Consider the following 23,457-nt stretch of genomic DNA (forward strand, 5'->3'; position numbering starts at 1 on the left):
TGAAGAACCGAGGGGCTTTGGCATTCTGAAATGTGGCCATGAGATCCATTGCCGGAGTGGACCATCTATTGCATATCATTTGATAGGCTTCCTCGCACAGTTCCCACTCGTCTGGGTCGAGATGATGCCGACTGAGAAAGTTGGCTTGAATGTTGTCCACCCCAGCAATGTGTGAGGCTGTGATGCTGAGCAAATGTTGTTCCGCCCAGACGATCATCTGTTGTGCTTCCTGAGCTACCAGGAAGTTCGGGTTCCTCCCTGATGGTTGATGTACGCTACCGTGGTCGCATTGTCAGAAAGAACCCGTACCGACTTCCCGCAAAGGAGAGGTTGAAGAGCAATTAAGGCTAAAAGAACCGCTCTGGTCTCTAAAAGATTGATCGACTACTGCGCTTCCTCTTCGGACCACTGACCCTGAACAGATGTATTCTGACATACCGCTCCCCAGCCTGAAAGACTGGCGTCGGTATTGACCACAGTCCATTCCAGAATCTCTAGCGGTACACCTCACTGCAGATTTGCTGTCTGTAACCACCAATCTATGCTGCAATGAGCCGTCTCTGAAAGAGGAAGGGGAAGGTGGTATAGTTCCGAAACTGGATTCCTGCGTGAAAGCAGGTCTCATGTGCGCAAAGGCCCAGGGAACCAACTCCAGAGTAGAGGTCATTGATCCTAAAACTATCAAGTAATCCCACACACAAGGAATAGGAATAGACTAAGTCTCGAATTTGTGATTGAAGCTTGAGAAGGCGATGCTCCGGAAGGAACACTATCCCTTGACGAGTGTCGAACCGTCCACCCAAAAACTCCAGAGATTGGGAAGGTAATAGGTGACTCTTGTCTTCGTTGATCACCCAGCCTAGAGACTGCAAAAGGCTGATTACCCTGTTGATTGTATAATAACAAAGAGATTCCGACTTTGCTCGAATCAACCAGTTGTCCAGGTACAGATGTACCAACAGGCCCTCCTTCCTGAGTAGAGCGGCCACCACAACCATTATCTTGATAAATGTTCTGGGAGCTGTGGCTAATTCGAACGGGAGAGCCCTGAATTGATAATGTTGCCCTAGAATGCAAAACCTGAGAAACTTCTGATGATCGAATAGAATGCCGATATGAAGATAAGCTTCGGTGAGGTCGAGAGATGCTAGAAATTCTCCTCTGTGAACCGAAGCTATGACAGACCGAAGAGTCTCCATCCGGAACTTTGGAATCCTTAGACAACGGTTGACCCTTTTGAGATCGAGAATGGGACGAAAGGTTCCTTCCTTTTTGGGAACGATGAAGAAAATTGAATAACGACCTTTCCGATGTTCTGATGTTGGAACTGGAACTATAGCTCCTAGGTCACTTAAGCGCTGTAGCGAGTCTTGGATTATGAGATGCTTTGTAGGGAAGAACACTGTGAAATTAGGAACAGGTGGTGAAGCTGCCGAACAAAATCTAAAGCGTAACCTTGATTTATCACTGATAGAACCCATTGATCCGATGTACATCTGGCCCATTCTCCGTAAAACAGAGACAGCCTGCCCCCTATGACGGGAACCGGAGAAAGGACCGGCCTTATCTCATTGGACAGACTTTGCGCCTCCTGAGACTTGGGAAGTTCCAGGTCTACCAAAGCGGTGGCCACGAAAGGACTGAGACCAATTCTGTTGTCTATCTGAAGACTGTTTAGCTGGAGGAGCCGATGGACGATAAAAACGAAATCTTCTGTTAGAGCGAAAATGAGAGCGAGATGAAAAAGAACTTTTAGGTCTAGGACAGTCCTCTGGCAATTTGTGAATCTTATTTTCCCCTAGGGACAAAATTAAATCTTCCAATTCCTTACCAAATAATAATTTTCCCTTATTATAGAGCGAGCCGAGGTCCTAATGAGATCATATAAAGCATCTGTACTATAAGCAACTGTAGCTTCCAGTCTACCAGCCTGAGCAACTTCCTCTTCAGAGAGGGAAGAATTGTTTTGTAAAGCCTGGACCCATCTTAGTCCAGCTCGCAAAGCCAAGCTACTACACATAGCCGCCCGCACACCAAGAGCAGAAACCTCAAAAATTCACTTAAGCTGAACCTCCAGCTTACGATCTTGGAGATCTTTAAGAGCCGAGGCTGGGGGTCACGTGATGTGATGTAGCTGAACGGATGTTCCTGTTTTAGCTCCGTGCCTCACCCCTCTGCAATCAGCGAGCATCTCCTCGAAATTTTCATCAAAAAAGGCCATCGACATCGGGTAACATATTTTAATGTCTATAGATACGTTTATGCTAAAAACGTGAGTAGTATGCCCTTAAAGGGAGAAAAAAAGGAGAAAGATGAAATTTAATGTGGACAAGTGCAAGGTGTTGCATATAGGGAAAAATAACCCTTGCTGCAGTTACACGATGTTAGGTTCCATATTAGGAGCTAGCACCCAGGAAAAGGATCTAGATATCATAGTAGATAATACTTTAAAATCGTTGGCTCAGTGTGCTGCAGCAGTCAAAAAAGCAAAGAGAATGTTAGGAATTATTAGGAAGGGAATGGTTAACAAAACGGAAAATGTCATACTGCCTCTATATCGCTCCATGGTGAGACCACACCTTGAATACTGTGTACAATTCTGGTCGCCGCATCTCAAAAAAGATATAGTTGCGATGGAGAAGGTACAGAGAAGGGCAACCAAAATGATAAAGGGGAATGGAACAGCTCCCCTATGAGGAAAGGCTGAAGAGATTAGGGCTGTTCAGCTTGGAGAAAAGACGGCTGAGGGGGATATGATAGAAGTCTTTAAGATCATGAGAGGTCTTGAACGAGTAGATGTGACTCGGTTATTTACACTTTCGAATAATAGAAGGACTAGGGGGCATTCCATGAAGTTAGCAAGTAGCACATTTAAGACTAATCGGAGAAAATTCTTTTTCACTCAATGCACAATAAAGCTCTGAAATTTGTTGCCAGAGGATGTGATTAGTGCAGTTAGTGTAGCTGGGTTCAAAAAAGGTTTGGATAAGTTCTTGGAGGAGAAGTCCATTAACGGCTATTAATCAAGTTTACTTAGGGAATAGCCACTGCTATTAATTGCATCAGTAACATGGGATCTTCTTAGTGTTTGGATAATTGCCATGTTCTTGTAGCCTGGTTTGGCCTCTGTTGGATACAGGATGCTGGGCTTGATGGACCCTTGGTCTGACCCAATATGGCAATTTCTTATGGGGTAGATTTTATAAATTTGCGCGATCGCGTACTTTTGTTCGCACACCAGGCGCGAACAAAAGTACGCTGGATTTTATAAGATACGCGCGTAGCATTTAAAATCCGCCCCTATGTTCTTAAAGACAAACCGGGCCCGGCAGCGTCCACAATGGCGGACGTGTCAAATAAATCTACCCCCTCGAGCACTCCGAACTCTGCGGCATTATCGAAGGACCTTACTCTAAATGTCACCAGCGCAGTAGTAGCCGCACTTGATGGGCGGTTTGCTGACTTATCCACTCAACTCAAAGAACTTAAAGAGTCTTTCGCAGAAATATCCCCGAGATTGGCGGAAATGAAAAACAGGGTCTCCGAGTTGGAGGACTCCTCTTTAACCACGTGGAGTCAAGTGCAGGCCCTAGAAACTACTGTAGCGATGCAATCAGAAAAAAATCGACAATTTGGAGAACAGAGCCCGGCAAAACAACATCCGCCTCTCCGGCTTCCCGGAGTCAGTGGGAGAAACTAATTTGGAATCTATCTTGGAAGAATGGCTACCAGACACCTTGGGCCTACAGGATCTCGGCAGCACATTTCACATAGAGCGCGCACATCGCCTGGGTAGGAGGAGGGAAGGCGATGCTTGCCCCCGTTTCATAATAGCTAAACTATTAAACTGGTCACAGAAGCAGAAAATCTTCCAAGCATACAGAGCACGCCCAGTGCTGAAGTATAAAGATGCGGAAATAAGGCTATACCAGGACTTTTCGGTGGCCTTAGCTCAAAAACGCAAACTGTTCAGCCCACTGTGCACGGATCTTTTCAACAAAAACATTCGGTTCCAGCTAGCATACCCCGCTACTCTGAAATTCAAACACGGAGGTAAGGAACATGCTTTCACAAACGCGGAGCAAGCAAAGGAATTTATGGCCAAAATGTGAGCAGATCACAAGTTCCTATTTTTACCCGATGTTGACTATAATCTGGCTCCCACTACCACAGCGCTCTAAGCCGCGCATGTGTCTTTCTTTTGCAATACCTCTCATTCATGATATAGTGAGAGCACCGATGCGTTTGGTGAAGGGAAGTTAACGTAACTTTAAGTTTGCAGACACTCTGATTAGGAAGAAAATCCTGAGTCCTAGCAGCATCACAGGGACACATTAATATGTCACCCACTATGGAATTGCTACTATTCTCCTGGTCTCAGTCAAGACTTTCCCATGACTTCGGTTAAGTTGGTTTTTTCTTTGAAGCAGCATTCGTGTGCATGGAAAGGAAATCTCTCTATTGCCCGCTCAAAGACTATGGAATATGAGCGTGGGCCTTCATTCACCTGAGATCCGGATCGGCGATCCCGGCACACGTGACCTCCGAACTCCATTTGACAACAATGGACTTGCAGTACATTGCTTATTTTACATATCAGGCCTTGCACATGTGTTGTATAAAATGTGCCTACTCCACGGTTTTAACCTCGGAACGGTTTTAACCTCGGAACGGATCTACAGTGCAAGGACTGAATGGAGGTGTTGACGTGCTGCGCAGTCTACTGTTACTGGGCTGCCAATAGAACTATGATTGGCTTGTGTCTACTACTGTGGGATGACAACGAAAGGTGGATCCTAGACTCCCAAAAAAAATGGATGAGCATTGCACACCGGAGGCACACGGAGCGGCAGGTCCGATGTTACCTTGTTACACGGGCAGACTATTTTGAGCCCAGCTAAGTGCTGTAAAATGACCAACCGGTCCAAAACATTCATGGTTAGGCACAGGACATATGCTGGTACAAGTAAATAATTCCTCCCTCTTGTTGAGTTTTTTATACTAGGTCCTGCGACTCTAACGAGAGGAGGGAACTTCCTGTGAGCTCGCTGATGCATGGGGACTTGTCAATATCGCTGCTTGGTAGTGAGTTGCTTTACTCTTGCTTTTGATGTTGCCACTATCTGGCCATGTTGATGCTGTTGCAGAGGGGTGGGGGGCGCGACATCAGTAGTGACCTCTAACGCTTCCTTCGCTTGGCGAGGATTCTACTGAGGATTACATGATGTTTAGGGGTAAGGGGGGGGAGGGGTAAGGGTGATGGGCAAGGGGTTTGGGGAAGGGATGGTTTCGGCAGCATGGGATGCTTGTTAATTTTTTCCTTCTGTTTGCACCTACTGCCTCTCATTGATTGTTCTTGGACACATGGGAATGCTGGACGCTATGTTGCGTTGCTAATTGTTTGGATGGTGGACTTAGGCTGGGGAGCCTACCATCCGTCTTTCACAATACACTACAGACAAGTAGATTTACCGAAGGGACAGGTAGGAATCACATAAAATTAGCGAGTCTGAATGTGAACGGGTTAGGACATCCAATTAAGAGAACAAAGGTCTTACAATTTCTAAAACACTCCAAAGTACACATTGCGTGTATACAAGAAACGCATTTGACAGACCTGGAAACAAAAAAATTAAAAAGAGATTGGGTTGGACAGTGCTAGTTTTCTGCAGCCCTAGAAAAAAAAAGCAGGGGTAGCCATATTGATACATAAAAATCTTTCAGCTGACGAAAGAGTTAGTTGATCCTGAAGGGAGATACATATTAATTACTGGGAAACTTAATGGGAAAGACATTTGTCTTGGCAATATTTATGGCCCCAATTCCCCTTCCCCTGCTTTCTTTGCAAAAATTGTGAACTTGTTTCACACAATTGGTAATGGAAGAAATTTTTAGTAGGGGATTTCAATAGTGTGCATGACCCTCTCCTGGACAAATCTCATGGGCACCCTCCACAAACCAGTCATAACAATAAGCCCACATTAATTACTCAATTGTGTCGAGATTTAAATTTTATGGATTACTGGAGAGTCCTACATGTTGAGGAAAAAGATTATACGCATATATCCAAGGCTCATGGCACACTTTCCAGAATAGATTACATACTGGGAGATGCGTCCTTTTTTCCCCTTATTTCAACCGCCGGAATAGATTCCCTGGGAGTATCGGATCATGCATTAATTTGGGCCACACTCAATTGGGAAGATAATGTTCCCAAAAGTAACTGCTGGAAATTTCCTACTTACATCAAGGATGACAAGGCGTTTAGAGACTATCTCGTAGACAAATGGGATCAATACCAAACCCATAATAAACAACATCAAGAGAATCCAGAATTGTTTTGGCAAACGGGAAAGGCAGTCATGAGAGGAGAGATAATTTCCTTTCTACGGCAGAGAAACAAGGTCCTCAATGCTAGCATTTTAGAACTAGATCAACAATTAAAGCAGGACAAACAGGCCTTGATACAAGGCCCCTCTCAAGCCAACTGGGCACAATATCATAGAACACTAGGGACCCTACAAGCACATTTACAACAGAGAGCAATAAAGTCCTTTCAGTTCAAAGAACACTCATTTTTTCGTTTTGGAAATAAAGCGGGGAAGACTTTGGCAAATCTAGTCAGAACTAGACATAGTAAATCTTATATTGAAAAACTCAAGACACATAATGGTGAATGGGTACATTTTACTCACAACTTTACACGGAAGATAGGCAAGGAAACTCCCTAGAGGAAAACGATTTTTTTGGACAACTGGAAATCCCCAAACTAACAGACAGCCAGAGAGATCGCCTCAATAGCCTTATTACAGAACATGAATTATTAATGGCCATTTGGAAGAGCAAATCTGGGAAAGCTCCGGGTCCCGATGGCTTCACTTATGATTTTTTCATTGTTGAATTGCGATTTAAAGTTACTTGTTAATGTACTAGCAAACAGGTTGAGCATTGTATTGCCAGATCTGATCTCTCCATCCCAAGTAGGTTTTGTTAAGGGCCGTTCGTCCTGTTCTCATATTGTTAAGTTACTAGCAGCTATCACTTACTGTCAGATGAATAACATACCATCCATGGCGGTAAGCTTTGATTCAGAGAAAGCATTCGACAGAGTCTCGTGGGACTATCTTTTTTCTGTATTGAAACGCTTTGGATTTCAAGGAGATCTGTTTCGTATATTACCTTATTATACTCTAACCCGTCTTCTCACATAATTGCTAATGGTTTAGTGTCCCAAGCTTTCACACCACAGAGGGGAGTAAGGCAAGGGTGCCCACTCTCACCCCTATTATATATATTAGCTATAGACCCGCTACTTAGGTACATAGCAGAAGATCATTTGATTACTGGTTTACAAGTTGGTGGTGAGGACTTTACAACAGCCGCCTTTGCTGATGATATTTTAATCTTTTTAACGCATCCCCAAGTAGCACTACCCAGGGTGTTGTCTCTACAACGTCAATATGGGCGTTTTTCTGGTCTTAAAATGAACACTGATAAATCTGAAGCACTTGATATTTTTGGTCATCTTCAGCAAAAATGGGGATCTACCTTTCCTCTAAAATGCATACCATGCAGCATTTCTTTTCTTTCTTTTCATCTACTATGGGCTTTAGCTGCCAAGATGTCCTACCTTCCTTGGGAGGTGGCGTATACTGGTTTAGCTTTGGAAGAACCATTGTTGAATTAAGAAATGTATAACTACCTGTTCATGCCTGCATACGTGTCATGATACTACACCAATCCTGTCACTGTTATTGTTGTATCTTTCGACATTGTACATGCCTACATAAGAACCATGTTTATATTGTTTTAGTTTTATTGTTTTATTTAAAACTCAATAAAAAGATTTAAAATAAAAAAAGAGCCGTAGACCCAGTTAATGGAATAGTTGTTTTCTTAGTGACGGCTGAAACAGCGGCATCCACCTTAGGAAATTTTAAAATTTCCAAAGCTTCCTCAGGTAATGGATACAATTTTTCCATGGCTTGTGCTACCTTAAGCCCCAACTCAGGAGTATCCCACTCCCGGTATATAAGGTCAGTGAGAGAAAGATGAAAAGGAAATGTCGTGGGACCTCTAAGGCCAAGCAACACTGGGTCAATGCCACCCATCCGAGAATCCTTCACTGGAGTCTCGAGACCCAATTCCAGTAAAATTGCTGGAATTAAGGGACTAAGTTCCACTCTTCTAAACAGGCGGACTACTTTGGGGTCATTCCCATCCGCAACATGAGGGTCTGAACTAATACTCAAAGCAGGGTCTTCATTTAAATCCCCCTCCGGCAAGGACTTGTCCGGGATAGGTAAAGAGCCATGCCCAGAATCATCTGAAGAAGAAAGAATTGTCTGATCCGGACCCGGACGAAGGGGACGCTTCGGAGCAAACCCCACTCCCAAATCCGTGGAACTAGCCCTTTTAGAGGAACGTGGCTTTAACCTCTGTTCAGATGAGAGACTCTCATGTCTCTTATGAAATTTCTTAGATTTGTAAGCTTTGCGAAGAAAACGAAGAAAATCCCCTGAAAAGGCAGAAGAGGAAGAAGCTGAAATCTCCTCCAGGCTTTCAGCCGATAAATACGGCCCTGTTTTGCACGGCTTGTCCCCCCCAGGGAGTGCTGGCTGCGGCGACAGCGGAAGCGGGTCAGAAGCACCCTGAATAGCTTGTTCTCTCGCCACCCTCAGAGTAGACAGGAGTGCCTCAGTTCCAGCACTGCAGCGAAATGAGTCCGGGGCAGAAGAGCAGCTGGGCCGAGGTTTTGGGGCCGCGCGAAGTGGCAGAGTCCCTCTTGTTGAGCCTTCCCCCCCCCCCGGGGAGACAGGATGAACAGAGACTCTCCCTGGAGAGACGTGTGCGCACATCTCCACAAGCGTGGCAGGCCGCGCCTTGCGGCATTATAAAGAAAAACCGGTGCGAAATAAAAAGTATGAAAAACTAAAAGAAACCCCGGCGAAAAACAAAGGCACGGGCCCACCAAACACCAAAAGGTAAGTGAACAATGATTCAGCTGTGAAGAATTCTTTTTATTTTTCTTTTTTACCTGAACGAAACGCCGCGGCCTCCAGGAGCTGCTCCAAGTAGGGTGAGTGAGCTGGGCTCCCCGGTATCACCCCTGCCAGGAGTGGTTGCTGGGTTCAAAACCTCCCCAACTCCTGCAGCCTCAAAAACCAGGAGGGATAGTCCTCCCAGGACTTGGCAACCTCCTGGGAGGCAGTGAAACGGCTGTGAAGAAAAATAAAACCTTTTTTTTTTTTTTTTTAAATAACTTAAATGAAAAGAACAGGCTCTCTTCAAAGGAAAAAGAAAGTCTGCAAAAAATTAACTCCTAAACTACCTGACTAAAAAATAACAAACTACCACAGACTGCAGGGGTTAGGAACGTCCACCTCTGCTGGGAGACAGAGAAATACTGATTGACTGCAGGTGGTGCTCCAGGGTATACATCAGAGTCATTAGAATGTTTTCTCTGCCTCCCTCTGCTGGATTGGTGACATAACCCAGGGTCTGGACTGATCCAGGTACGTACAGGGAACCAGTGTTCTCTGACATCAATTCACCAGTCACACACATGGATGTCATCAGCCTTGTGTCAGAATTTCTACAGTTTTTCAATAATTTCCTGAAAATCTTTCCAAGCATGCAGCATGCCTCATTTCCATAATTAAGTTAGTAATTTTAACTCCAGAAAGGGAGGTGGGAGGTACTTATGACTTGGAAGTAATTTGACCAGAGGCTAAACTCCAAGACTAAACCCCCGGAGCAATCTTACCAAACGTTTCCAGGTTGCAAGGCTCTGCACATCTACAACCTGCTGAAAAGAGAGAATACTGGACAAGTGTAGGTGGCACAGCCTGCTATATAGTGTTAGGTCAGCAAACTAGTTGTTCTGTCTCCATCTGCTGGTAGGGGAGCAAAACTCATGCATCTGGACTAGTCTGGTGGGATGAAAAGGAATGTAGCTATGGTAAAAGATAATATTTTTATTTTGGACTTGAGCGCTTCAAAAGTATATGTTGGAATGCTTGCAGATACCTCAGAAGGGTTACTTTCACAAGCCTATTTTATTTCTATGAAATCTTGAATAAGTCTCTTGAAAAATAGTTATCATTGAATATTTCTGGGAACTGAACAAATCCTTTATAGAAAAATCTATGTTGCTTGTTTCCTTTGTTCTTAAGCCTGACCAGGACTGGATATTGGTGATGTCTCTCCAAAAACTGGATGTTACCTTTTTGAGTATGAAAATCAGACTCTGTCTGGATGTTTCCCATTTATCAGGAAAGAAGAAAAAAGTTTGATTCTAAAGTTAGACTTACTAACTTAAGAAATGAAGTTGAATTGCACACTCTCAAGAAATTCAGGATAAAATATAAGAATACTATTCATTTCATTGGATTAAAAAAAAATTCTGCATTTATTCAGAACAATACTATTGGGACACCTAACCTTGATTCATTTTAGATTCTGATTGCTTTGTGTTAATATAAATCTCAATTTTTTATTTCTTTTCTTTCATTTCTTTCTCCTAATTGCACTGAATGAGTGTAAATATTTTTTCCTCTCATTGATGAGTTTTTTTTATTTTTTTGTACTCTTCTGTTTAATGCTTCTGATCCTTACCACTCTCTCTTCTCATTGCCTGCTTAAGAATCAGATAGTCAATATTGTTTTATGTAAATTTTAATTTGGGAGAGTTTCTCTTTTCTTGGAGAACGCATTTCTCCAGAATGTAAATATTAAATGTTATAAAAATAAAATTTAAGAAAAACCTCTGATCTGGAAAAAGAATTCAAAAAATATTTTATCCTTCATAAATTCCACAGAATTAGGAAAAATGTAACAAACTCCTGCAAGAAATGTCATAAGATCCCATACTATAGGTCATTTGTAAATTAAATTCTTCTAAATCTGATTACTACAAGAGATCATCATATCTTGAGTTGAGGAAGCCAATTTACTCCTCAAATATTCCCCAAGCTGATCTGAATCTAAATAAATGGTTTTCTTATTTGAATTTAATATTTACAAAGACAATAAAAATTTGCCTTTCAAATCAAGAAATGTTTTTCATAGATAAGAATCTCCTGCATTAAGCTTGTGTAGTTCTCAATATGTCTGGAAAGAATAAGATCTTATGATCTTCATATATAGCATCTCATCATAATCAAGTCAGACCTTGTGACACAGGTGAACTGTTCATTTTTAAGCATTTTTCAAATGAATCCTCTGAGACTAAGTTAATTTATTTTGCATTAGCACTTTGGAGAATTTGTTTACACTTGCACTTAATTTTAAGCATGAAAGTAATTTTCAAAAAAGTTTAAGAGTGGTAAAGTGGGAATTTGGAGACTACTGATTATTTTTCATAGAGGAAGAGCTCCCATCAGTGACATGTAGAGTGCATGTTTACATTTAGACCCGTGATGGTCACATGTTCAGTGTGTGTCACGCATGTGAGAAACATCTGTCAGGGGTGTCCCGGCCAAAAAAAGGTTGAGAACCACTGCTTTAGACAACTGAAAAGAAAGGTACAATCCAGAAAAGCTTTTTTTTTTCTAAACTCCCTTAACATTTTTTAATAAAGTAATCTTTGTTATATTTTAAGTCCCTTAATCCACAGACAAAGTTAATCACTTTTGTTTACACAGATTTTCAGTTTGCATCCATCAGGCTCATTCTTCTGATTATTTATTGCAGCCAACTCAATAGATGATTATATAAAACAGATGAGGTCAGCTCAGCGTCACTGCACCAAGGAAAGATTTCCAACCATAGGATCCAATGATAGGTGTCCTGTCCTGTGATGTCTTAAAAAGACAATCAACAAAGTCTGCTTATACTATTTTCATATGTAGAACTGATGCTACCTAGCCATCCGCATGCTCACAAAATATTTCTAAGAACACACTTACTTAGTATCTCATTTGCTTTGATCACTCGCATCCTAATAAATGTATTATAGCAGTCCAGAGCTGCTAAGAACATATCCATCCACTGCACCACAGCTCGTAAACTGAATGGTTCCTGCACATCACAAAGGGTTGGCTGAGAAATGATTCCTGATTGTTGGTTACCATTACTGCCACCACCTTCAAACCTGCTTATAATGAAGGTGATCCCTTCTTTCTTCAAATGATCATTCAACCATGAAGATGGAGATTTGTTCCCTGAAATGGAGAAATAAAAATGCAAGGTTAATCAAGAATTAAAAAAGCAATAGCTACCAATCCAATAAATTAATCAGATACTATAATATTACAAATCTTTAATTGGTTTCTGTATTTTTCTAGAGAATTCACAGTGCTTATGATGGTGATGGATTTATCACAATCTCCCTTTTCAAAGTTAAATAAATAACTGAAAAATTAATTCCTCCAAGTGTTCTAAATTAATTTTTCTCTATTCATCTGATCTGCCTTTGTTTTGACTATATTAATTTGTAGCTGTGTCTCATTTTTGTTCAAATTAATGCATCGGTTACTATTTCAAAAGTTTGGGAACTCTGGAATCTACCATCCAACATGCAGAAAGGGAACTTTATACTCTCTAAACACTACCAGATTGATATACTACTACCACAAACTGTTAGTAGCTAGTGAGCATACTATTAATTTTGTGTTTACTACCTTAAAGTTGATTTCCAGTAAAATCATAAAAGTATGACATTTTATCACTACAGGGGATTTAGCATTTTTCTGCTGTTGCTAAGATGGGGCAGAGAAGACAAGATAAAAAGGTCATTTATGGAAACCTTTCCTATCATATTTCTTATTTAAAGAACTAATTCCAGGGAGACTGTAAAGAAAGATTACAAGGTAAGGGAAACATCTTTGAGTTTCAAGAGTTTATCTGACTTACATTTAAAAGATACTGTATTTTCTCCAGGGCATACAGAGTCAGAGAGTTGCTCTTGAACCTCAAACTGAGGGCCAAAAACCCACAATCACATTTTTATGCTGACATCAAGACCAGCTGCAGTGCCTTTAGCAATGTTATAAACTGGCTAGACCTGATGTTTCCCACACTGCAATCAATCACAGACTGAAGCGAGGAGCTCAACTGCCTATCTGGAGGAATAAACTTAGCACATTTTCATACACCATGCCACTAACAAAGCTGGTATTTGGTCTCACTGGTCTGCAAGCAATAAGCATTGCAGATAATAGATCTGCCTGCAGATCTGATTCTACTTCTGAGATGCCTGACCAGTAGGTGCAGAACCACTTTTTTAAAATGGATCTGCTGAAAGATTAGCTCTATCAACAAACTTGCTAATAATTATTATACAGAATTTAAGTAACCATTAGTTAAACTACAGAGAAAATTAGATAAGGATCAGCAATGTGAAAGAAAGCAATGTATGCAATGTGCATTGGTTCAGGATATCATACAACATTAGCTTCCAACTGCAAAGCCCAAACAGGATTGCACACCAAAGAATTAAAATTTAACCTGGAATTAATGGACTGTTTTTTTGTGCACAAAAAGAGGTTTGCTTACTGTAAACGATGTTTTCCATGGATAGCAGGGTGAATTAGCCATGTAATCTGGGGATCGTCCTCTAGGTGGTGCAGCTCCTCAAAGCACACAGAACTGAGCTCCGTGTGCCTGCTTGCTATATAGCAATGTGGTTCCCTGTCCACTTCAGTCTGTTACCCAAGCATGCAGCTGCACATTCAGGAGACTGTCCAGGGAGGCGGGCGGGATAGTATGGCTAATTCACCCTGCTATCCACGGAAAACAGTTTACGGTAAGCAAACCCGCTCTTTTCTGCAGATAAGCAGGGTTGAATTAACCATGTAATGTGGGGAGTCCCTAGCTAGTAGGTTGGGAGCCCCCTAGTCTCTGGAGGCAGAGGCAATCCGGTTCTGATGCAGAGGGTGCGTTCAACCTGTCACGCTGTCGCGGACAGTCTCCTTAGCTGTTCCTGCCGAAGGCCTTGATCCCTATGCTGTATCCACCGCCTTCTGCTGGCTGGGGCAACCATGTGAAGGTAAGGTCTGCAATGGTGACCAGAATGCTGCTGCAGGTATGTCCTGAATAGGTGCTACATTCAGGTGAGCAATGGGTCCTGTCCACAGTTGCAAGTTAATGAGCCTTAGATGATGTAGGTGCAGCGCCTGCTGTACTGTTTGGCCAGAGCAGGGTACACTGGGGATCCCAAAGAACATGGTTCTCCTGGAGACTGGTAGGCCGGAGCCTCTGAACTAGAGGACACAGAGCTGCGAAGTTTGGACATCCAGCGTGCATGTCTGACCTAGGGAACCACCATTCGCTTCCCGCTCGATGAGTGAAGCTGTACGTCCTTCTTGGATTTATGCGGTTTTTAAGGTTGGCCCCCTAGGGAAGGGGGGGGATGCCATTACATCCTTGGAATGGAAGGATAGACACACTTTTGAAGGTATCCATCCTAGCTAATGATGATCCGGCGCTCGTTCACTGATTCTCCTTGCTGATGCTCCAAGCACCTTCCCCAGGAGGGAGATATCACGAGACTTGGTTTTGGGTTCAAGAACTGGTAGTGTCAGCTGCTCCCGAAGTAGGTTGAGGTCCTTGAGCCCAATGAGCGTGACCCGCATGCCTCCCAAAACCTGGCGATTGACGGTTGGCACTACTCCAGGAAGCTCTCAAGGGAAAGTGGCAGAGAACTAACACTGACATGTACCCTACAGATGCTGCTGTTAGACCCATCTATACTACACACAAAGGTATGCAACAGCCGTTCCAGACAGGAGAGAGTCCTTGTCCTCCGCACCACCCCGGCTTCGAAGCCCTCTTAGCTTGATAATTCTACTTGTCAGAATTCCCTCGTTGGACCCAGAGACGCTGGATTAACCGTGGTAAGCCTAAGAACGCCTACACTGTCCTCGCTGGTCCCACTTTGGGCAACAGTGAGGGAGGCACGGAAGTCTGAGAGGACCTGACCCACAGCAGCGAGGCTCGAGTTGGCAGGCGGGCGAGATGGATGTGCTCTTGTTGTCAAAACCAGCGTGACATTCTGCCTATGAGTTGGTGCTGTCTAGTCTGTTAGGTATAGCAGTCTTCATGCCTGATGCGATTAGTATCTGACAGTCATTTCCGCACCGGACTCCCTTCCTTCAATTATGAAGGGCATCCATCTCTGATTACATCTGCTGTATTTCCCTGACTGTCCTCGAGATGCCTCCGTGATCTACTGTTGAGGGGCATTCTCGATGTCGGAAGGTGTAATCTTCGTTGTGACCCTATCTCCGTGACACTGATTCTATGGCAGAAGACGTAGGTGTCATAGCCCCTGTGCATTGAAGTCTCATTACTATCGACTCCCCATAACCCTATGTCTATCACACAAGCAGAATCTGTCAACATAGGGTGGTTTGTACGCTGCCAACAAATGGACCTGTTGCAATCTGCCCTGTCGCTGCCGAGAAGGGTTGTCTGTGCCTCATGTTCTCGGGGGTAAGTCTACTGTCCCCGACTAATTGTCAGTAAGAGCGTCCTACGCTGCAAGAGCCCCCCCGAAGGGCACCATGGAGTGGAATTAGCCTTCTCGGCCCGGCCATAAGGTCCTGTAAATGGGTTTGGTCAAACGTGGGCCTATGAGTCCTGACCACTGGCTCCCACCAGATGTAGAGCTGTGCGCACTTCATTAGGTACTGGGGTGAGATTTAACTCCTCCGAGTCCTCTTGGGGTGCCCAATAGGATCTACTCTTTGTGAACTTTTACAGACTATTTCCCTCTGTCAGCAGCGACCACTGTGGTCATTCCTAGCGCTTGCTAGGTTTGAGTTAACAGGCCTATGCGGAATATATGAATACGCTGGTGTTCGGAGCTCCCTGGAGCGGCTATACCCCCATCTTCTAGTTACTACTCGTCAGAATTCTTAGTGGGGGTTGTCCCGACTTCCCATTAAGGATAGGTCTGTTTCAAACCTTGACCACCTCTAATCTCTCAATAACGAGGAAATGCAGGCAGAAGACCATTACTCCGTGATGTAAAGGGGAGTCTATGCTGCAGCCCTGCTGGAGACTATGAGGCTAAGACTACTGTTAGCGTTGTCCTCGTATGTCGGCACGTACACTGTGCCTTCGGTCCGGCTCTGTGGTGCCGTCCTCTGCAGTTTATCCCTGATACCTGGCAGACCTTAGTCTGGGCCGTGCTGCGCACCCAACTGTAAATCCTCTTAATGCCACACATCTTACCCCCCCCCAAAAAAAAAAAAAAACCCGCTGCTGCACTAGGAGAGGGCTATTATCTGAGCGGCAGTGATGCTGGGACTAAGGGTACTGAAGCCAACTTCAGATAGACAGTACGCCGGATAGTCACACGCTGCTCTGAAGCATGCCACTAACTGAACATCTCAGCAATCGCCCTCCTTTGCCCTGCTTGGTAGACTACGGCTGCCTGGGAGAGCGCTCGTGTCCAGTTGGCTGGTCGTTCCGGTGTCGGCCCCGGCATAGACGTTGGCGGGGCTTATTGAGCTTGTGTAATACTCCGGCATCATTTACCCAGTTTCAGTCCACATACTGCCCGTCCACCGGGCAAAAAGCCAGACCTGTGCGAGATGGTTTGTCCACTCGCGACCATTGGACATGACCATCCCCGAAGTTTGACAGTGTTGCCCTCCATCCAGGGCACAATAGTGTTGAATTCAAAGAGTAGGCCCTGGGCCGATCTTGGGAAATGTCACCAAATAGTCAAGAAAGTGTTGGGAGCTCGATGTGGCCACATCTGTGACGCCGCCTTGGTGCATGGCCTCAGTGCACTGGTCTCTGTACATCGGTCTACCCACCCACAGGTAAGGGCCGCCTCGAGATGAGAAACAATCTTACTGGTAGAGCTTGGCATAATCCGGGGATGCAGAGGATATGCCGCCTTCTGTCTTGCCCGGCCCTTTCGTGGCCCTGACAGGCTACCAACTGAGACCCTGCATCATCAGCACATTCCCGGCGCTTTTGGAGGGCTGTGGTCAGCATGCCGGCTATCCACATGCATCCCTGCGTGGGCCTGGTCAAGCAGGCAGCGGGGCCTATGTGCCAGGCCTCAGCACGCTGGCATCGATGCGACCAGCTTGAGCTCACCGACCACAATGTGCTGGCAATGAGCCTCAGCATGCGGTGTCGATACAGCGGTCGATGCACCAGCCCTGGCATGCCTGTGTCTATAAGCCGGCCTCTGTGTGCTAGTGCAAGAGGTTCCCATGGCACCCACATCAGTACAAAGCACCGGCCAGCGAAGCACGACTGTCCCGAGTTACTGGGAGGGCCTCCCCCACCCGGGCAGCCCGAACAGGAGACCATAGGAGGGGTGTTTGCCCTTAAGGCCTCTATCCAGGCCCGGAAGACACCCAGGGGTAAACTCCCGATTCGCGGCCCGACATTCAGAGGGAAGAGGCCAGCTTCAGGCAAAAATGGGCCTCCCGGTCCACCATGGATTCCGGGTCAGGAATCCTAGATGGAGGCGGCCAGCTCCGGACACAATGGAGCTCCAGGCCGACCTGAGGCTGCAAGCTCCACTCCCCAGAATGCAGGGGGAGGGGCACCTTCTCCATTAGCAGCCTGGGCTCTTCAGCTGCACAAGTGTGCACAGCACTCCTTCCTTGTAGTACCTAAAAGAATAAAAGAATAAAAAAAAATGTTTAGAAAGAGAGGAGACTCCGAGTGCACCATGCAGGTGGAGAAACAAGACTGAGGTGGACAGGGATCCACATGGCTATATAGGCAAGCAGGCACAGAGTTCAGCTCTGTGTGCTTTGAGGAGCTCCACCACCTAGAGGACCTGAGGACGATCCCCAGATTACATGGCTAATTCAACCCTGCTTATCTGAGGAAAAACAATTATATCAAAGGGTGTTAAATGCAATTCTGTGCCCAATGAGAACAAAATTGGATTGTCACCAAGTCAAGCAATATCCTTATCAGAAGCTAAGTGGAGTTCTTGAGGCCCTTCCCCCAGTTTAATCAGAGGACTCTGCACAACAATGGGGGTCATTGGTTGGAACTATAATAAAGCTGCAGCTTGGGTGATCAACAAGACTCCATTGATGCTGAATGACTGCAGAGAGACCTTAGCCATCTGAGAAAACTTAGGTAGGAATATGGGGGTTAGAAGGGCGGGAAATGAGATTAGGTAGTAGGTTCTAAGTGATGATATATCCCATCAATCTACCTGCCACATGTACTCTGCTATTATTTTTTTATTCTGTGTACAGAGTCACTTGGGATGATGTGATGGAAGCATACTGCTGGAAATTGCTAAATAAGAACAGAAGTTTCTATTAATACTCTTCTGAGGTTTAGGGTGGATGGGAGAGTAACATTGGTAGTTAGGGGAGATTTGTTGATCAGAAAGTACCAGTAATAATACATACAGGTACAAATTTGGCATGGACTGATTGGTCAGGATAGTCTTATGGTCTGGTAACTCATAGTGTGACCAAACATTTTGTATTAATATCAGAAATTTAATTCCAAAGTCAAAGGCAACAATTTAATGTAAGACAAATCAGTTCCTGCAGTACAATTTAATGCTCCTCTGTCCCCTGACACAGGACAGTGTTTCGCCGAAGCTTTATGGGAGGAAAAATTCTACAGAAGAAAATCGAAAGAGCATCAGTGCAAAGAGAATAATTTAACAATACAGACCAATTAGTGGCTACAGCAAAAGAATGGTATGATATAAAGCATACATACCTTGTTAAGAGGTAATGTGGATACCACAATTTAAAACAATAAATGTGAAAAAATTATAAAGAGGGAAATAGTAAGAGAAGGAAAACAGTGGCTCAAAAAAAATGCACAGTGAAAAATCAAAAAGCTGGCAGAAAACCAAACTTTATTCAGGACTGAGTTCAGCATGGTGAAGAATACGGCTGTAAAAGCAGGAATGTATTGAGACAGCTCAAAGATATACTAAAGGATTTGAAAAATGCGTGAAAAACGTCAAAGTATGACGACAGGCTAGGGGTGGAGTTAACGTCACGCAAGCTACTGACGTCACAAGGTCTAAAGACGGATAATTTAAGCGTTGACAGCACAGGACCCAAAACGAGAGACTAAAGACAGGCAGACCACTCACTTTTTCTATTCAAACCAAAGTGGATGAATGAACATAGGGTAAGGAAGTTGGGGCTGTTCAGCTTGAAGAAGAGACGGATGAGGGGGGATATGATAGAGGTCTTTAAGATCATGAGAGGTCTTGAATGAGTAGATGTGAATCGGTGATTTACACTTTCATATAATAGAAGGACCAGGGGGCATTCCATGAAATTAGCAAGTAGCACATTTAAGACATTTTTCACTCAATGCACAATTAAGCTCTAGAATTTGTTGCCAGAGGACGTGGTTAGTGCAGTTAGTGTAGCTGGGTTCAAAAAAGGGTTGGATAAGTTCTTGGAGAAGTCCATTAACTGCTCAAGTTTACTTAGGGAATAGCCACTGCTGTTAACTGCATCAGTAGCATGGGATCTTCTTGGTTTTTGGGTACTTGCCAGGTTCTTGTGACCCGTTTGGCCTCTGTTGGAAACAGGATGCTGGGCTTGATGGACCCTTGGTCTGACCCAGCATGGCAATTTCTTATGTTCTTATCCAGGACTGCTCTCGATATTTGAGGAGTCTTGAAAAATCACTGCCACACCATGGCAGAGACATCACTTCTTAAACAATCAATTTGCGTTTCACCCACTCTACTTCTCGTCACCAATTACCCTTTTTAGATATCTTGATTTCATTTCCTGAAGGACAAGCAGTCACCTCCATTTACCGGAAACCAACCAACTGCAACACTCAAGTTTTGCAAGCAATTATCTGCATCACTTAAGACAGAACATCCCAACCGGCCAGTTTCTTCAACTCTGATGTTTATGCTCAGCTCCTGACTTCATCACACAAGCTCAAACGTTCTCCTGTTTCCTTTCTAGTGGTTATCCCCATAGCCTTCTGAAAAAAGCGTACAAGCGTGCTTTACATGTTCATCATGAGTGGCTCTTTTTGCCTCCCACTACTAATTTAGACGACCGCATGACATATGTTCTCCCCTTTTCTGGCCACATAAAGGACGTCTGCTGGATTGTTAAACACTGGCAAATGCTTGCCATTTCAATTTTTTTTCAAATCAACCCAGATTTGCCTTTAAAAGAAGCAAAAAATTGAGAGATATTTTAGTGACCTCTTTTTTGAAACCTTCAACATCGCTCAGCGATACCCCCTCGGGCCATTGTCCCTGCGGGAATTGTGCCTCCTGTCCGATGTCGCTTACTCTATCTGTGTTCACGCAGCCCACTTCAGGGAATGATTACACTTTACATCATATATCTTCTTGTTACACTGCGGGAGTTATGTCATTCTTTACTGATGTAAATTTTTATATATTGGAAAAACTATCCGTAAAGTCTAGGATTTTTGAACACTGTTCATGCATCAGGCATGCTAAATTGGAAGTCCCTCTAGTCGTTCATTGGCTGGATCTTAACCATTCCCTCACTGATCTCCAATTTTTTTGTTTTAGAAGTGCTGTCTCCGTCACTGCATGGCGGTGATTTTTCGAGACTCCACATATATTGAGAGCAATGCTGGATATTTACCCTTCATTCGTTAATCCCCTTTGGTCTGAATAGGGAAATTGAGTGGTCTGCTTGCGTTTCTCTCTCATTTTGGGTCCTGTACTATCAATGCTTAAACTACTCTTCTTTAGATCTTGTGACGTCATTAACACTGCCTCTAGCCTGTCATATTTTGATGGAATTTTTCGCGTGCTTTTCAAACCCTTTAGTATATCTTTGAACCGTCTCAATACATTCCTGCTTTTACAGCTGTACTCTACACCATGCTGAACTCAGTCCTGAATAAGGTTTGTTTTTCTTCAGACTTTGATTTTTCACTATGCAATTTTTGAGCAACTGTTTTCCTTCTCTTACTATTTTCCTCTTAATACTTTTTTTAGATTTGTTATAAGTTGTGATATACACATTACCTCTCAACAAGATATGTATGCTTTATGCTATACCATCCTTTTGCTGCAGCCACTAATTGGTCTGTATTGTTAAATTGTTCTTTTTGCACTAATGCTCTTTCGATTTTCTTTTGTAGAATTGTTCCTCCCAATGAAGCTTTGGCGAAACATGGTCCAGTGTCAGGGTACAGAGGAGCATTAAATTGTACTACAGGAACTGATTTTGTCTTACATTAAGTTGTTGCCTTTGGAATTAAATTTCTGAAATTAATACAAGAATTTTTGGTCACTATGAGTTTCCAGTCCATAAGACTATGCTGCAACACACCTGTGTTTCCTGTTAGCATTTACTGTGTTTTGCATATTTTCTACATCTTTTGTGATGGACTGATTGACACCATACTAGAACAGTACTATGCAGTTGAATATACAATGGCAAGAGCATAAATCCTTAAAATCTGGGTATCTGCCCCCAAGAAGAACTATCTACCGGTAGTTTGCTAAGGTTATTTTCAGTTTTGATTTTAAGCTGCAGTCTTAGTCAGGTGCTTTCAGTATGAAAGGTTCTGTTAAGAGTGATGCTTAAGTAAAACTTGGCATGAATTATTCTTTACCTTCTGACTATCCATGAAGATGTTTAATTCCCTCTTAGAGTTAGAATTATGGACGTGGAAGTCACTAGAAAATGTTTTTGTGGTGCTTGGCTGAAGGCGCCATACCTTATTCTATTCAGTCGGGAGTGCAACATCCCCATTTAATGTCTTCCAAATTAACTCAAGACTGAGCTTGAGTTAAGTTGGCTTGCAGCATATGCCAGCCACATAGATGATCTTCAGAAACTATATCAATGAACAAACTGAACAGGGTTGAGGCCAAGATAGATCAATATGGTAACTCACTGTTCTGCCTCCTCCAGGAGACTGTCCTATCACCCATATACAACATCAACTGTCTGTTCCAAAGTATCAGTCCAATGGCATCAGTAACTCTGTATACTAGATCATCTCATATGCTGCAGTGAGGCCAAGGAAAATTGCAGTCATTTTTAAGATTTCTTTGAAAACATTTTTAATAAAGGTAGTTAATGCAAGGGGACTTCTATCACAGATGCTTGCTTGCTTTTTCCTGGTCAAATGCTTGCCTCGATATGTTTTCAAAACTTTGCTTACTTCTGGTTTGTTCTGCTGTAAAATTAGATTTACTTCCTTAAAAGACACTGAAGGAAGGCCAGTGGCTCTAAGGGAGTGCTGTGCAGTGCCATGAAGAGGATCTGGGTTTGATTCCTGGGTTGGCTTGGGCTAAGGATGCTGCAAAGGCATTATTTGCAGCCCCAGGAAAGAGGAATTCCCAGGCATCATGCATCACCACCTAGAGGTCAGAGGTCAGATTCAGAGTGCATAATTTCAGATGCAAAGTCCCCAGTAGAGCACTGTTGCTGCAATGAATCAAAAAATTGAAAAAGGATGTAAAAATAAGGGAAAAGATCTCTGGGTAGCTGGGAATGAAGCTTCATGGCATGAGCGCCCAGCCCCGTTTCTGATTAAGCTGGAAGCCTAAAGAACTGCCAGACCTAAAAACCCCTCCCCAGCCACTCAAACACACAATCTAAGAACACTGATATTGGTCAACAGGTTGACAGGAGGTAAGTTATGATCTTTGCCTGCTTCTAGGAAATTGGTGATCCTGGGCATGTACCAGATTTTAGGAGGTTTACCTTTGCAGATAACTCTTATAAAGAACTGAGCCAGCCAAATAAAGCAGCAAGGTGTTTGAGGAACTCCAGAATGTTATATCAGCAGTGCTGCCAGACCTTTAACCAAGACAAATCCCCATGCAAGGCACAGCCTTAACATTTAGGTTTTGAAGCAGCTGAAAACTACCTTAGCAAGGCCTCATTTTCAGCATATTTTATAGACAAAGGTCTTTATACAAGGTTTCAGCGGAGTTGGGCTTGTAGTTCTCAACCAGGAAGGGACAAAGCCTTTCCAGCCAGTTTACAGTAATATCCTTCAGCAGACATCACATCCAGTTGCAACAGACCTCTTAAAAGCAATGACAGATTTAATGTCCATTAGCCAAAGCATCTTCCACTTCCTGAAGCTTCTGACATGCTGACACCACTTTGACAGTAGAAGGAACTGAAGTAAGTTTTAAAGATATCTTTAAAACTGAAATGCATCACAAAGCAATAGAAAAACATGCTCAATACCATTAATGCAACTCAACACGAACTGTAAACTCTAAACCTTTAGATACTGAAGGAATTATAGATGCATTCCCTTGAAAAGTAATCAGAAAGCAGAGATAGAAATTATTCCTATATTATCATAACAGGTTTCAATAAAATATCAGAAGGAAGTTATTTGCCATAAAATGAAAAGCTCAAGGATAAGAAATCATTATATGAAGCCTAAAGGTGGAGAGGGGCCAGGAGGGGGGGTCTCAAAAAGAAACAGCCTTCCACTAGAGATGGGAGCAGTCAAAACAGCGATATTTTATTTAAATCTTTTCTATACCATCGTTAAGAAGGA

General features: G+C 43.4%; 1 protein-coding gene across 2 annotated transcripts in view; it reads right to left on the reverse strand.

Annotated features, from left to right (window-relative positions):
- PRKDC (protein kinase, DNA-activated, catalytic subunit) overlaps nucleotides 1–23,457 on the reverse strand; it is a 683,602-nt gene that overhangs the window by 399,443 nt on the left and 260,702 nt on the right. For both annotated transcript variants that reach the window (XM_029591248.1, XM_029591249.1), the window contains exon 31: nucleotides 11,910–12,164. In XM_029591248.1, coding sequence (XP_029447108.1) covers nucleotides 11,910–12,164 — 255 coding nt within the window. The remainder of the gene's footprint in view (nucleotides 1–11,909; nucleotides 12,165–23,457) is intronic.

Source organism: Rhinatrema bivittatum, chromosome 2, assembly GCF_901001135.1.
Source record: "Rhinatrema bivittatum chromosome 2, aRhiBiv1.1, whole genome shotgun sequence".
Classification (NCBI taxonomy): domain Eukaryota; kingdom Metazoa; phylum Chordata; class Amphibia; order Gymnophiona; family Rhinatrematidae; genus Rhinatrema; species Rhinatrema bivittatum.